Source organism: Oratosquilla oratoria, chromosome 24 (genome assembly GCF_046742065.1).
Source record: "Oratosquilla oratoria isolate Oo_2021 chromosome 24, ASM4674206v1, whole genome shotgun sequence".
In the NCBI taxonomy this organism is placed as follows: domain Eukaryota; kingdom Metazoa; phylum Arthropoda; class Malacostraca; order Stomatopoda; family Squillidae; genus Oratosquilla; species Oratosquilla oratoria.
This window is the reverse complement of record NC_134800.1, coordinates 57,032,212-57,046,809: the sequence shown is the minus strand read 5'-3', so window position 1 is coordinate 57,046,809 and position 14,598 is coordinate 57,032,212. Positions and strand designations below refer to the sequence as shown.

At 40.7% G+C, this 14,598-nt stretch overlaps 1 protein-coding gene across 1 annotated transcript in view; it reads left to right on the top strand.

Moving 5' to 3' along the window:
• The window catches only part of Oseg5 (intraflagellar transport protein Oseg5), a 21,421-nt gene extending 7,080 nt beyond the window's left edge, over positions 1–14,341 (top strand). The window contains exons 5-17 of the mRNA XM_076208156.1: positions 156–334; positions 2,559–2,786; positions 5,031–5,155; positions 5,406–5,520; positions 5,838–5,971; positions 6,813–6,976; positions 7,180–7,274; positions 7,473–7,578; positions 8,343–8,490; positions 8,906–9,077; positions 9,369–9,491; positions 10,329–10,592; positions 13,758–14,341. Coding sequence (XP_076064271.1) covers positions 156–334; positions 2,559–2,786; positions 5,031–5,155; positions 5,406–5,520; positions 5,838–5,971; positions 6,813–6,976; positions 7,180–7,274; positions 7,473–7,578; positions 8,343–8,490; positions 8,906–9,077; positions 9,369–9,491; positions 10,329–10,592; positions 13,758–13,841 — 1,937 coding nt within the window. The 3' untranslated portion in view covers positions 13,842–14,341. The remainder of the gene's footprint in view (positions 1–155; positions 335–2,558; positions 2,787–5,030; positions 5,156–5,405; positions 5,521–5,837; positions 5,972–6,812; positions 6,977–7,179; positions 7,275–7,472; positions 7,579–8,342; positions 8,491–8,905; positions 9,078–9,368; positions 9,492–10,328; positions 10,593–13,757) is intronic.
• Positions 14,342–14,598: the final 257 nt, after the last annotated feature.

Genomic DNA, 14,598 nt, shown 5'->3' with positions numbered 1-14,598 from the left:
ATATATGTATAGGGTTCCTGTAGTTATTTGCAACTAGTGTTCTCTTTATATATTGTTTCCTATCTCTGTAGCTGGTTAAATTTGTGCATTATTTTGTGAGATTTCATATTAAACCTCATAACATTATTTTTATGTTCTTGCATGTGTGCACATAGCGGGTGAAGATGGCGTGGTCAAGATTTGGTCAAGAAGTGGAATGCTGAGGTCAACTTTGGCCCAGGCCTCCATCCCAGTGTACGCAGCTGCGTGGGGACCTGACTCTGATGTTGTCTTGTACACGAGCGGCAATAATCTGATCATAAAACCACTCGCTCCAAATTCCAAACCTACACAGGTAATACATTTTGGTAATTTGTACATATTTCTGTTTTTGTTTAGCTACCTACCTTGCAACACTGTACCTGACCCAGGGCAGTGGACAAGATGCAGGAATGACCCGTCATCCAGGAGGTGCCAAGATAAGAGGGAGGGAAGAGGGTGGAGGGGAGTGGAGTGTATTAGGGATGGAGTGGGTGGGAATGGTTTTTCTGCTCTTCTCTTTTTGGCTACCACCCTTGTAAGGGGGAAAAGCCTGTGTTATATGTACCTATATATATATATATATATATATATATATATATATATATATATATATATATATATATATATATATATATATATATATATATATACTAAAAGGCTTCTTCACACTTATGAAGGAAGTAGCCAGCCAAGGCATGCACCCACTCTCCATCCATCCCACAACTCTCCAACATCCATTTGTTGTCCCCTTTTATCTAAGTTCCTTGTGGGTGAATAATGATAAATCAGGAAGTGGGTGGATGAGAGTGGAGTATGTTGGGGATGAAATGGGTGGGAGTGGTTTCTATGCCTTTGTTTTTTGGCTACCTCCCTTGTTAGGGGGAAAAAAGCCTTTGGTATATGTATGTATGTGTGTATTTTGTTTATCTTGAGGTCAGGGGAGATTTCAGTGTAAACATGATTATGGTTGAGTGGGAATGTACATTCGAATAATTGTTACCTCAAATTTCACTGACCAAACGCCCACAAACCCCACAGTAATTAGCAATGATCATTGATCCCTTTTGTAGATTTCCCTGGAAGGAATTGTTGAACTGTTGTCTGTGTTGTATTAGTGTGGCAATCTTTCCATCTTGGTGATTGGTAAGAGAAGTAGAAAATTAGGTAGAGGTGCAAGTTGTTGGCTCTCCCTTTGTGAAAAAGTGGACAAATGAATGTTGATAGACTGATCATGGACCCTGTGCAGGTACAATACAAGGGCCTTTAAGGCTCTTCCACACAAGTGATCCAGTAGGTGTGTGTCTTGTAGCTTAATACCATCTGTGACTCTGTCCAAAAGTTCCTGAAAAGTTGAGTATGACATCCTGTAGTAGATGAAGAATTTGCCATTATTGGCTTTTAAGTATTCATACATACGAACATATACCCAGGGCTCATTCCCCCTTACCAGGGAGGTAGCCAAAGTCAAAAAGTCTAATTCCACTCCCATCCATTTCATCCCCACACATTCCACTCCCATCCACCACCCTGCCTCCCTCTCATCTTAGTTCCTCATGGATGACAGGTCATCCCTGCATTTCATCCATCTCCCTGGGTCAGAAACAATGCATCAAGACACAGCACATCCACAGCAAGGCCACTTCATATAATTGGCAACCCCCACTCTCCGTCCCCTCTCCATCACAAAGTGTAAAATTTGCCCTGCAAGAATCTAGTGTTATTTATAAGGCGAGTCCAAAACTGACAATGGTTTTTCTTTCCCAATATTTGAATTGCTGCATAAATGATGACTGAAAGGAAGGATTGGAAGGGAATGCAGGGCAGCAGCAGAGATCTGGTGGTCTGGCAGTGAAATGTGACCGCTTGTACGAAAATTTAACATATTTCTGTGAATGCATATATTGCGCATACAGAAATGCGTATATGAAAGAGGCTATAGGGTTGCACCTTCAGATGGATGTGAAGGTATTGATGGAATTTGCAAGATGAGTGTAGGAAGTAGAAGTCGATAAAGTGAACTTAGGAAGATCAAGAAAGAGGTGGATGGAGAGGATGAAGTGGAATTGAATGTTTGTCGAGCAAGGAGTGAATGGAGAGGGGTCATAAGTCCACAAGGAAGTGATGTGACCTGAAGGGATGTTCTTGTTTGTTCTGCAAATTTTTTTCAAGTAGATGAGGCGGGTGTGCTGCTCTATAATGAAGCGGCAGGGATAAACCAAATTAGCTCTGGCTGTTAGACCCTGCTCTACAAGTGTTGTGTCTCATTGTATCGCCTTTGACCTGAGCAGTGTGATGGCAAACAGGGATGATTTCTCACCTGTAAGGTGTTAAGATGGCGGCGTGAGGGGGACAATGAATGGGTTTTGGTTGGAATGGGAAAGGCCTTTTGCTGTGTATGTATACATCTATTAGAACATCAATGTAAAATTTCAGTTTTCCATACATGATAATATGTACATATATGTATATATATATTTTTTTTACTTGATGAAATAATATATCAATACAGTGATATCTTTGTTGACACATCTTTGCAGTGGAAAGCACATGATGCCTTGATTCTCAAAGTGGAGTGGAACTCCAACAACAACCTGATATTGTCGGGTAGCGAGGACACCCGTTATCGAGTTTGGGACTCGTATGGTCGTCAGATGTATTCCTCTGCCCCACACGATTACCCAATCACATCACTTGCATGGGCACCTGATGGACAGCTCTTCGCTGTAGGATCCTTCAACACACTGCGTCTCTGTGACAAAGCAGGGGTAGGCTTGTATTATTATTGTTGTTAATATTATTATTGTTGTTGTTGTTGTTATTATTATTATTATGAAAGAGGATAGAGACAGAAAGGTAGTTGCAGTGGGAAAAGTAAGAAAATGATAGTGATGAATGAAGAGCATGGAGGAGAAATAAGAAAAGATGAGGCGAAAGCAGTTATTAAAATTATGAGAGCAGGTAAGGCACCTGGGTTGGATGGGTGTCATGAGGAGTGTCTAAAAAAGGGAGGTACTGTGATGGTGGACTGATTGGTGAGGTTGTTTATAGCTTGTCTAAAAGAATGTAGAGTGCTGGAGGACTGGAAGAATCCCTGTATAGTTCCACTTTACAAGGGTTTAGGGGACAAATGTGAGTGTAGTAGTTTCAGAGGGATCAGCTTGTTAAGTGTAGTTGGGAAGGCTTATGGGTGGGGGTTTTGATTGAGAGGGTTAGGAGAGGAACAGAGGGAGTTATTGGTTTGGAACAATATGGGTTTAGGAAGGTAGGGTTGCATGGATCAGATTTTTGTGGTAAAGCAGATATGTGAGAAAGCTTTAGGAAAAGGTAAGGATGTTTTTTGGGTCTTACCTTTTGGATTTGTTAAAGGCTTATGACAGAGTATACAGGAAGGCACTGTGGGAGGTATTACAGATATATGGGATAGGAGGAAAGCTGCTAAGAGCAGCCAAAATTTTTTACAAGAGTAGTAGAGCCTGTGATAGAATTAGAAATAGAGAAGGTGAGTAGTTTGAGGTAAAGGTGGGACTTCACCAGGGATGTGTTATGTTGCCATGACTGTTCAATTTGCACATGGATGGGGTGGTGTGAGTGGTAAACGCAAGGATTACATACATATACCAAGGATTAATACATATACCAAGGATTACATATGTATACCAAGTGCCTTTTCCCCCTTACAAGGAAGGTAACCAAAAAAACAAAGGCATAAAAACCACTCCCACCCATTCCATCCTCACATACTCCTCTCCCATCCACCCACATCCCTCCCTCTTGGCTCCTCCTGGATGATGGGTCATCCCTGCATCTTGCCCACTGCCCTGGGTCAGAAGCTGGAGATTGGAAATGGTTAAAGAAAATGGAGAAAAATGGGAGATAAGCTAGTTAGTGTTTGCTGATGACACTGCACTTGTAGAAGGGTCAAAGGAGCGATTAAGGAAGTTAGTGATAGAGTTTAGGAAGGTGTGTTAAAGAAGGAAGTTGAAGATAAGTGTGAGTAAAGGTGGGGTGGTGGGATGTATGGGGGGGAGGATGGCAGCAGATTGGATACTTCGGGGCAAATGTGGCGGGAACGGTGGGGGGAGTGGAGGTGAAGTTGGAATGTAGATTGAGGGAAGCGAGTAAATACCTTGGGGAGATTGTAAAGTGTAATGGATGCTAGGGGAGGTTGTGTGAAGGAGTGGTTGTGCTTTGCTGTGTGGGGCAGAAGTGTGGAGCATAAGAGAGGAAGAGTTTAAATATGTTTGAGATGAAATGTCTGAGAGGTATAGTGGGGGTTGCTAGGCTGGATAGAGTGAGAAATGAAGAGGTGAGGAGGGGAGCAGGGATGGGAGTGGGGTTGGGAGGTAGGGTTGATGAAAGAGTATTGGGATGGTTTGGAAACATGGAAAGAATGAGTGAAGAGAGATTAGTAAAAGAAGTGTTGGAGGCAGAGGTGGATGGGGCGACCAAGGATGAGGTGAATGGATAGGGTAAAAGGGCCATTGGGAAAGAGGGGAATGTCTGTTGAGGAAGGAAGGGAGAAGACAGAAGATAGGGGTGAGTGGAAAATGGTTGTGTGTGGATAATGGAGTGGGGTGAGGGAGTATGTGTGAATGATATTTTGACACAGACCAAAGGGATTTCTCTGTCTTTTTCTGCATGAGGGGACAGAAAGGGGGGTAGCCGATTAAATGAAGTGGCCTTGCTGTGGATGGGCTGTGTCTTGCTGCATTGCTTCTGACCCAGGGCAGTGGGCAATGTGCAGGCATAACCTGATGTCCAGGAGGTGCCAAGAAAAGAGGGATGGAGGGGTGGTGAATGGGAGTGGAGTATGTGGGGATGAAATGGGCGGGAGTGGATTTATGCCTTTGACTTTGGCTACCTCCCTTCTCAGGGGAAAAAGGCACTTGGTATAAGTTGTATTTATTTTTTCTCACAAGAAGGGGGATTTGACTTTTATGTGAGCTTAACAAATACATAAATATATGTATGACCTTCTCAGTGATTTCTCTCTCTCTCTCTCTCTCTAGTGGTCGTATTCTCTTGAGAAACCCAACACAGGTAGTATTTTCAACTTGGCCTGGTCCAGTGATGGCACTCAAGTAGCTGGAGCCTGTGGGAATGGTCATGTGATATTTGCTCATGTTATCGAAAGGTAAGCTGTTTGAAATTCCCTTCTGTGCAGGGGTCCTATATTCTTAACACTTCTAATCCATTGACGTATTGTATATTTGAAATATATACAATATTGTTTTAACTTATTGGACATTTTTGCTTATATGTAAATGTCATTGGGTCCTAAGGTTTTATAATCTAGTCAAAACAGTGGTGTACAGTTACATGTGTACAGCATGATGTACAGTTATGGAAACACAAAACTGTTAATGTGTCTAAAATTTGCATAGTAACCTCGAGTGGAAGAATTATGAGGCAACAGTGACAAGTCGTAAAACCATAGCACTCCGTAATGTTACCAATGAGGCATGGGAAAAACTAGAGCTTCGGGATCGTATTATAAAGGTACGTATTATTTCATGCACTCATTAGCTACAATCAAGCTGCTGCTTCTTCTTCCTCTTCTTCTTCTGCTTCTTCTTCTTCTTCTTCTTCTTTCTTTTGTGGGTAAAGTTATGATGTATTCCTCCAAGTCCTGATGGTTTAAGTTTCTTTGGTTTTAAAAAGGAAAATTAGGGACTACGTAAACATTCTAATGGGTCTGTTTTCACATCAAGCCATATGATAGTAAGTATTGCATTTGTTTATCATATTTTCTTTTTTGTTGGTTATGGATTTATGCAATTATATTTATTAAAGTGTGGTCTTGCTTTTTTTTTTAGGTTAGCCTTGCATACAACCATTTGGTGGTTGTGACATCCACACAAGCATACGTATACTCCACTAAGAATTGGAATACGCCAATCATCTTTGACCTCAAGGAGTCTAGTGTCAGTCTTATCATACAAGCCGATAGGTATGTGCAAGTCCAATTTAGCAAACTCTCTTAGTGTGGAAAGCCCTTCTCTGGTGAATAAAATTGCTTGGCAGAATCAGTCTAGCAGGTGTTTCTAGTGATGGGACGATACCAAAAGCTTAAAGATTCTGATACAAGACCCAATGCTACTTTAAACTTCCAATTCCAATACAAGTCCCAATATGGCTCTAAACTTCTGAATCTGATACCCGCAATGATTCTAATTTATGGTTATTTTCAGGTCCTGCAGTTGGTTTTGGAGACAAACTCTTTATGAACAAAGTACATTTATTAATCACTCATAGGCATTGGAAGTTTAGAGCAATATTGGGACTTGTATCGGAATCATTAAAAATTTTGATATTTTCCCATCACTAGTTGTTTCCTCAAATTCCTAACAATGGATTCATAACAGCTGATAGATGCCTGCATCTACTTGAGAAGGCCATTGCTGGTTATCTGAAGTCCATGGGTCTTCTACAAGAAATACTAGCAACAATGGATTAATTGATGGGTTGATTGACAGCTGACATTGGTCCTTGGGCCCTACCATAAGTCTCTGGAAAGAAACATTAGATTACTGTCTATGTTCTTGGAGTGGAGTGGTTTCCATTTCATCAACTAGTAGAAGTGTAATAATCATTAGTTGTCAACTCTCCTCATGTTTATTAAAAGTCATGTTATGTTTGTGTTGGGCCATTGTTGAATGCTTTATGTATTTCTATATCTATACATATCTTGGAAATAACTTATGTGATTATATTTTTTCTTCATATGTACATAGATATTCAGTCTAGAGATTTTTTTCATGGTGTTCTGATGTTCTTTGCATTTTTTAAAGGCACTTTCTTGTAGTGGATGGTGGAAGCTTGTATGTATTCAGCTATGACGGCCGTATGATTTGCTCCCCGCGATGGCCAGGGATGCGTACAGATGTCTTAAATTCCCGCACAGTTTCCCTTGCAAATGATACCATTGTTGTGCGTGACAAAACGGATGAAAAATGTATGTATATGTGCTTCATTTTTTCTTCTTTTTTATCATTAAGTAAAAATATATATTCCTAATAAAATACATTTGGCTTTTGAGTGTATTTTCTGTTTATTGTGGAAATATACCAGTGAATCTACTGCTTTCTGCATTGTTATAGATGAGAATTTCAAATTGTTATGCTGGGTGAAATTAATTACCTAATATATTTATTTCAGTGGTTCATCTCTTTGATGCAACAACAGGAAAACCACTTAATGATGGTAAACCTTGGGCCCATAAGCTAGATATATTACATGTGGCTCTAAACCAGGTAGGTAAATCATATGATTTGCATTTTTCCATCATGTGATATAAAACTTGTATTATTGAAATATAATGCTTGTACTTAGTGGGCTGGTATAGCATGAGGGGATTTCTCCTCATCCCCCCCATATGCCTTTCTAACTACACTCAACAGTAAAGATGTCATGCTTCAGAAATTAGAAGAAAAAAAAATCCCAAATTTCAGGCTGGTGGTCCTCAGGAACGTCAGATGGCTGTGGTGGATAAAAACAGAGATTTGTATCTCTGTCCAGTGCGTCGTAGTGGCATCATGGGAAGAGCTTTCAAACTCGGTATTATTATTAACTGCATGTGATCGTGTAATGGAGAGTGGCTGGATGTCAGTAACTTAATAATTGTATCATCACTGAATGTTATTAGTTTATCAGGCATATGAGAGGGTAGGTAGAGAAGCATTGTGGATTGTGTTGCAGATGTATAGAAGAGGGTATAGTCTTGAAGGTGGTCAAAAGTATTTGCATGATTGGTAGGGCATGTGCGAGGCTTGAGAATAAAGAGTGAGTGTGGAGCTGTAACAGCTGTGTGATGTTGCCATGGTTGTTCAGTATGTATATGGATGGTGTGGTAAGGGAGATAAATGCAAGTGTGCTAGGTGGAAGTTTTGGAGTGGGTTGGTGTGGGTGGAGGGATGCAGGAGGTGAGTAAATATTTTTTTGTAGATGGCACTGTACTTGTGGCTAATTCTGAGGAGAGACAGAACTAGATGGTGAATGAGTTTGGGAGGGAGTGTGAGGGAGAAAGAAATGACAAAAATCGTTGCCTCGAGTTTCACTGTCTGGAAACCTGCAGCCTCACGGCAGCTTGCGAATGTCCTCAGGTCCTTCCACAGATCTCTCTGGAAGAAATGTTGTATTGTTGTTGTCGTTCACTAGACTATCTGGCCGAGCCATCCCAACCTTGGTGGGATCCAGAGGTAGTGTGGCATACACTGCAGTGGAACCTGAATTGTCAGACTTTGGATTGTTGTCTGTATTGTATCAGGATGGAACTTCTTGAGAACCAGTAACTCAGATTTGTTTGTTTTCACGTCTTGCAGGTGTAATGGTGCAGTCATTGTGTTGGAATGACAATGTGAATATGCTGGCCACAATGCATGATGCAAAATTTACCATTTGGTACTATCCTGCGGTAGTGTATGTCGATAAGGATCTACTTTCCCTCACACTCACTCAAAAAGATTCAAGGTATAGTATAATAATTTGCCTGGTCACCTTGCAGTGGTAGAAAGTGAAAAATTCTATTATTGTTATTATTATCATATGAACATAAGAGGGAGGGTGGAGAGGAGTGGAATATGTAGGGAATGGAATGGGTGGGAGTGGTTTCTTTGCCTTTTTCTTTTTGGCTACCCCACTGTGGAAGGGGGGAAAAAGCCTTTGGTATATGTATGTATGTATGAACATACTTATTCTTTTGTTACTGGGATTCATTTCTTTTTCACAATTGGTTAGATGCACTTGGTATGAAGAGAAGTTAAACTTGTAGATTGTGAACATCCTTGCAAAATTTAAATGTCAGTTGACTTGCATTGTCAAGGATTAGGGTTGACTTTGGTGGATGAAGATTGTTATTTATCATGAAATGCTGTATCCTTCACAGTGAGTTTGGGAAGAATGCTATGGTGGATAGCTTCGTGGACAACAATGCTGTAGTTCGAAGGGCAGATGGCAGCCTAATCTCTTCAAATGTGTCCCCATATCCATCACTCTTGCATTCTTATGTGTCAGTAGGACGATGGGAGGATGCTGTGAGGCTTTGTAGATTCGTCAAGGTAAGAATCTGAACCCATCAATTTCAAGGACTGACTGACTGAATGACTGACCCAAAGCCTCTAGGTACCCAGCAAAGATATCTGCCTTGGGGCAGTAGATTCACCGATTGCTTGCATTGACTTATTGACTAGAGTACAGGATGTGCTCTGTGTTTTCTGCATGATAGAATCAGCTGGATTATGAATACATCAGGTTAAAAATAATTAAATTTTCATACATTTTTATGAAGTTTCATTTTATTGTTTTATTGATTTATTTATTTATTGATTGATTTATTTATTTTCACTAAGGATGATGCCGTATGGTCATCCCTGGCAGCCATGGCTATATACGCCAAAGACTTGGCCACGGCAGAGGTTGCATATGCTGCAATTAACCAGGCAGAGAAAGTTCAGTACATTCAGTATATAAAGGTAAGTAAGCAATCTGTGTGTATACCAGAGGCCACTTCCCCCTTATAAGGGAGCCCGCTAAGACATTCTCCCACTCCCACCCACCACCTATAGTCTCCCTCTCAAATAACGTAGGACATTTCAACATTAGCATTGACCAGTTGGAATAGAGATGGGATTCCTGTGAGTGTATTTGTTATCTTCTCTACTACAATGAGGTAAATACATACGCACTCACATCACAAAATATACGCTCCAGAGTAGACTGTCCAGTTCTATACTTTACCAAACTTCTCCAGAAATCAACCCAGCAGAGAAATAGTTCCCAAGTTGAGTAAGACTGTACTTGCACACACACACACTCGAGTCACCATCCTTCACTTCAAGAGCACCAGCACGGATTTGGATTTGGATTTGCAACAGTCACCAAACCCCTGATGTAACCATCACACACAAGACACAGAGCACCTTATACTACCACATCCTACACTCACTCTTTCCAGACAGCAACAATTGATCTCATCTTTGAGTGACTTATGGGTTGAGGTGGTGGCTGTAGCTGGCTTCCTGGGGACTGGGGGTTCTCTGCAAGAATGAAATGGAGTAACAAATTTACTTGTATTCATTTAAACCCACTATCGAAGAAATAATATCAGAAGTACAGGAGAACCATATATTTCGACTACTATCTGTAGTCCTCTTCTGAAGAGGACTACAGATAGTAGTCAAAATATACGGATCTCCTATACTTCTGATATTATTTCTCTGATAGTGAGTTTTAAATGAATATTTACAAATGTGTTATAACATTACAGTTTTCCAAATTGACTTGTTAACATCTTTCTAATATCCATGCAGGAAGTTCCACTTCGTGAGGTTCGTAATGCTGAGATGGCTGTGCTGGCTGGACACGTATTAGATGCCGAGGGAATATATCTACATGCTGGGCTCCACTTCCGTGCTATTATGCTTAATTTGAGCACCTACAATTTTGAACGAGCACTTGAATTGGCAGTGAAGTACAGGACACACGTGGATACTGTGATTGCATACAGACAGCGCTACTTGGGAAGATTTCAGAAGAAAGAAACCAATGAACAGTTTATCAAGTACGGAAAGCAGGTATGTTGTTGTTAAAAACCTGCCACAGAATGGCATTATCTACCAAAGGGAACCCAGTGTAAAAATAAGCTTATTAGGATCAATCAATCAATCAACCTGTTGCCCCTGGTCTCTCTTGCAGAAGACCCAAGGCCTCCAGGAAACTGGCAACAGTCCCCAGGTGGGACCATAGTCACTTGAAGAAGAGATATTGTGTTGTTGCCTGGGGATTGTTAGGGTGGAGAAGGTTTTCTGTGTCCTCTGGGTGGTGGTCACACCTGGGATAGTTTGAATCTGTGGCCAGGTCTATTCTGTGTTGTTACTGTCTAAATGATGGGTGGTGACCTGAGCACAAATGTGCTGGTGTGGTTCTTGTCTGGTGTCAGAACACGCACACACACACACACATACTCTCTCTGTCTCTATCTCTGTCTGTTTTGTTTCTTTCTCTCTGTCTCTCTCTCATTGAGTTTAGTTGTCTTTCTTGAAGTTATCTGGGTGCAAATGTGTTCCTGTCTGGGTGTTTTGTGTGGATAGGTTGTAGTAGATGTCTGAGTAGTATGCTGCTGTATTTTTTTGTTGCACTCTGTTGGTGGTATTTGTAAGGTGAACTGTGTGTGTTGTTTAGGATTCTGACAGAATGTTCATGTCATTTTCATGTGATGTTCTATTCAGGGGATATTGGTTTCTGAATGTACCGTATATAATCGCATATAGGTCGCACCGCTAGTTTGTGGTTGTCAAAGTGATTATTTGCGGTTGACCCGTGGATAGGTCGCACTATAATCTAGCGATTTACAAGACTAATTCAAACATAAAAATTATAAGATATTTACCTTTATTTCAAAACTTTACTCACATAATTTTAATATCAGAACACATGTAGATTGTCCGACTGTCACGTGTGCGCATAATACAAACTTACATAAACAACCCTGTCTGGGGTATTGGCTGCATGTTGTTATGGCAAAGTAGCATGCAGTTGATACTTAGGGTCTATATGGGGCACCCCTACGGACCAGAGCCACACATCATTTTGTCTGTGATAGAGGAGGACTCTGCTCACCGAGAAATGAAACTTTTATTATACTGCTACTGTCCCTCCGTTATGCTGTCCCCCAACCCCTTGTTGCTGTCCTGTACCATTTCTCTGAATTTCATTTCCTTGTTTTGCCTACCCTGTGGTGGGGGAAAAGAATACTGCCACCAAGTATTTCCACTTGGATCGTAAGAGGCGAGAAAAATGGGACAGGGATTGGGACCAGGCATCCTTCTCCCTGTAGCCCCACAGGGGACATTCCTAAAAAAAGTAAAGGCATAAGAGGGTCTAGGAGTTTTCCAACCAGCACCCTAAGGTTTGGGTCTTTTAATGTGTGTGGATGTGGTACAGATGAGAGTAAAAGGGAAGAGATAGGTAGTATGTTTGTGAGAAGAAGAATGGATGTGTTGGATTTGAGTGAAACTAAGTTGTGAGGGAAGGGCGAGTGTGAGTTTAGGAGTGTAATTGGGAGGTTCTCAGGAGTGAAGAGAGGGCGAGGGAGAGAAGGGGTGGCTATACTAGTAAGTGAAGAGATAGGTAAACATGTAGTGGAGTGGAAGGAGGTTTCTTCCAGGCTAATGTGGATGAAGGTGAAACTGGGAAAGGAGATGTGGGTTTTTGTAAGTGCATATGGGCCTGGTAGTGAGAAGAGTGTAGAAGAAAGGGAGGCTTTTTCGATAGATTTAAATGAGTGCATAAAGGGATTAGGGAGGAATGTCAATGTAGTAGTATTGGTAGACCTTAATGCTAGGGTAGGAAATGAACCAATTGACGGAGTGTGTGGGGAATGTGGAGTTCCAGGAAAGAATCATAGGGGAGAGTCGATGATATATATAAAATGCATACAAAAGGCTGGAATTAAGCTTTCTGATGCATATTGTGTGAACATCACTGAAATTCCATGTCATTGTCACATTGAAATCGCCAATTGTTGTGACTTTGGTGACAGAGTAGTGCTGTCCCTCATTAATGTCAAGTGGATAGGTTGCACCCCTGATTTTGGCAAAATATTTAGTTAAAAAAAAAAAGTGCGACCTATATGCGAGTATATACAGTAGGTGTCCTATGGGGGTGGTTTCATTGCATCCTGTTATTACTCTCAGTACTCCATTGGGTGAAGTTTGTGAATTGTTTATGTTCATCTTGCTGATTGGGAATCATGCTTTGGCAGCGTATTCCATTATGGTTCTCATGAGTTGTTTATAGATGGTTGCTAGTTTCTTTCTGTTGTCCAAAGTCAGCTTGCAATAGAATTAAGTAGGTTTGTTTTCTTATTGATTTTTACTGACAGGTCCTTCATATGTGGGCTGAATCTCATTTGGGGATCATATGTTAGACCCAGAACTTTGGGATTCCTTTGCAATGGAAGGAATTGGCCATTTAATTTCACTGAGTTTTTTTTTATTTTATTTTTTTTATTATTATTATTATTACTATTATTATTATTATTATTAATTATTATTATTATTATTATTAATTATTATTAATTATTATTAATTATTATTATTATTTTTATTATTATTATTATTTTTAGTGGTTGTCTGTAGCTACAATGTTACTGTTGAGCTCTGGGGTGAATCTTCCATTCTGTTATTTCTGAGCCATTGTTCCAGTTTGTTCAAGGATGTTTGAGTGTTTTTGTGCTGCTATTTTGTATTTACTGTGCTAGGTTGTTGTCAAGTCACCTACATAGGAGAGAATGTTGATGTTTAGTTCTGGTTCAGGAGTTGGTTGATTGCTCATAAAGAGGTTGAACAAGAATGGTGAGAAAAGGAGTGTTGGAAGAAAGAGTGTGTGAGTGTAATAAGAGCAACTGTCTGCCCCAGTCCAGAGACCGGGGTGGGGGTGAGGGGGGGGGTGAGCAGGGAAGGAGGCGTGTCCACTCATTGAACACACCAGGAGACTTCTGCAAATGTTGACATCTTCTTGTAAATGACCGCCTTTGTCAACCCACATTGCCCCACTGGTGTAACCTGAAGCAGGTAGGTTCGAGTCCTATGCGTGACGACCATAAAAATGATCTGATTGATGTCGCTGTCCACTAGCAAATTTCTCACACCATAAGAAGTTAAAATTTGGCACATGCATGCAATCTCAAGACTGGTGAGAGGCCACAGCCAATCTCTAATTCGGTCATTTTTTGGCAGGTGGACACGACGTGGGAAAAAATCCAAGAGAAGATTGAAATTGAATACCAGAAAGAAAGGGAAAAACCAACATCTTCTAAATAATAAGGAAGCATGCAGGTGGAAGTTTAAGTCCTGCAACTTGTGGATATTATGCAGTGGTCATTTGAAGCTCACATAAAGAGATAAAGAGGACTTTGAAAGGATTTGAAGAACTCCCACACATTTGGTCATGAGAATGCAAGACCTTTTCTGTGAAGAGAGATTCATGATCCTAGGCCTGAGGAGGAAAAAGAAGAAGAAGGAGAGACTTGACTTTTTTGTATAAGTACACCAAATTGAAAGAATTTATAGCTGAAGAAAACTGTGTACACCCAAGAGTCTAGGATAGCAACCAGGGGTCATGAAACCAAACTCAGGAGAAGTAAAAATATATCTATGTACCAAGGGATTCTTTCTGCATGTAAGGGAAATAACCAATCAAGGCATGCCCCCACTCCCACCCTATACCCTCCCATCCACTGCCCATTGTTCTCCTCTTAGCTCAGTGAGGATGAACGGTCATCCCTACCTCCAGGAATGCAAAAAAAAAAAAAAAAAAAGAATTAAGATTCCTAAATACCGCATTAGATTGAATACAGTACCAGCTGAAGAGGAAGGTATTTCAGAACTTGATTACAATACAGTGATCCTTCCCACATCTGAACCTCGTTCATCAGTATTCAATTCATTTTTATTGAATACCACATTTATTCCTTCAGAATTGAAAATTCAGCAGGAGCAAGGTTCCTCAGACAATGGTAGCAACAAGGAGGTGAATGGTACTCCAACCATATACCATGCAATGTACTATTATAATGGT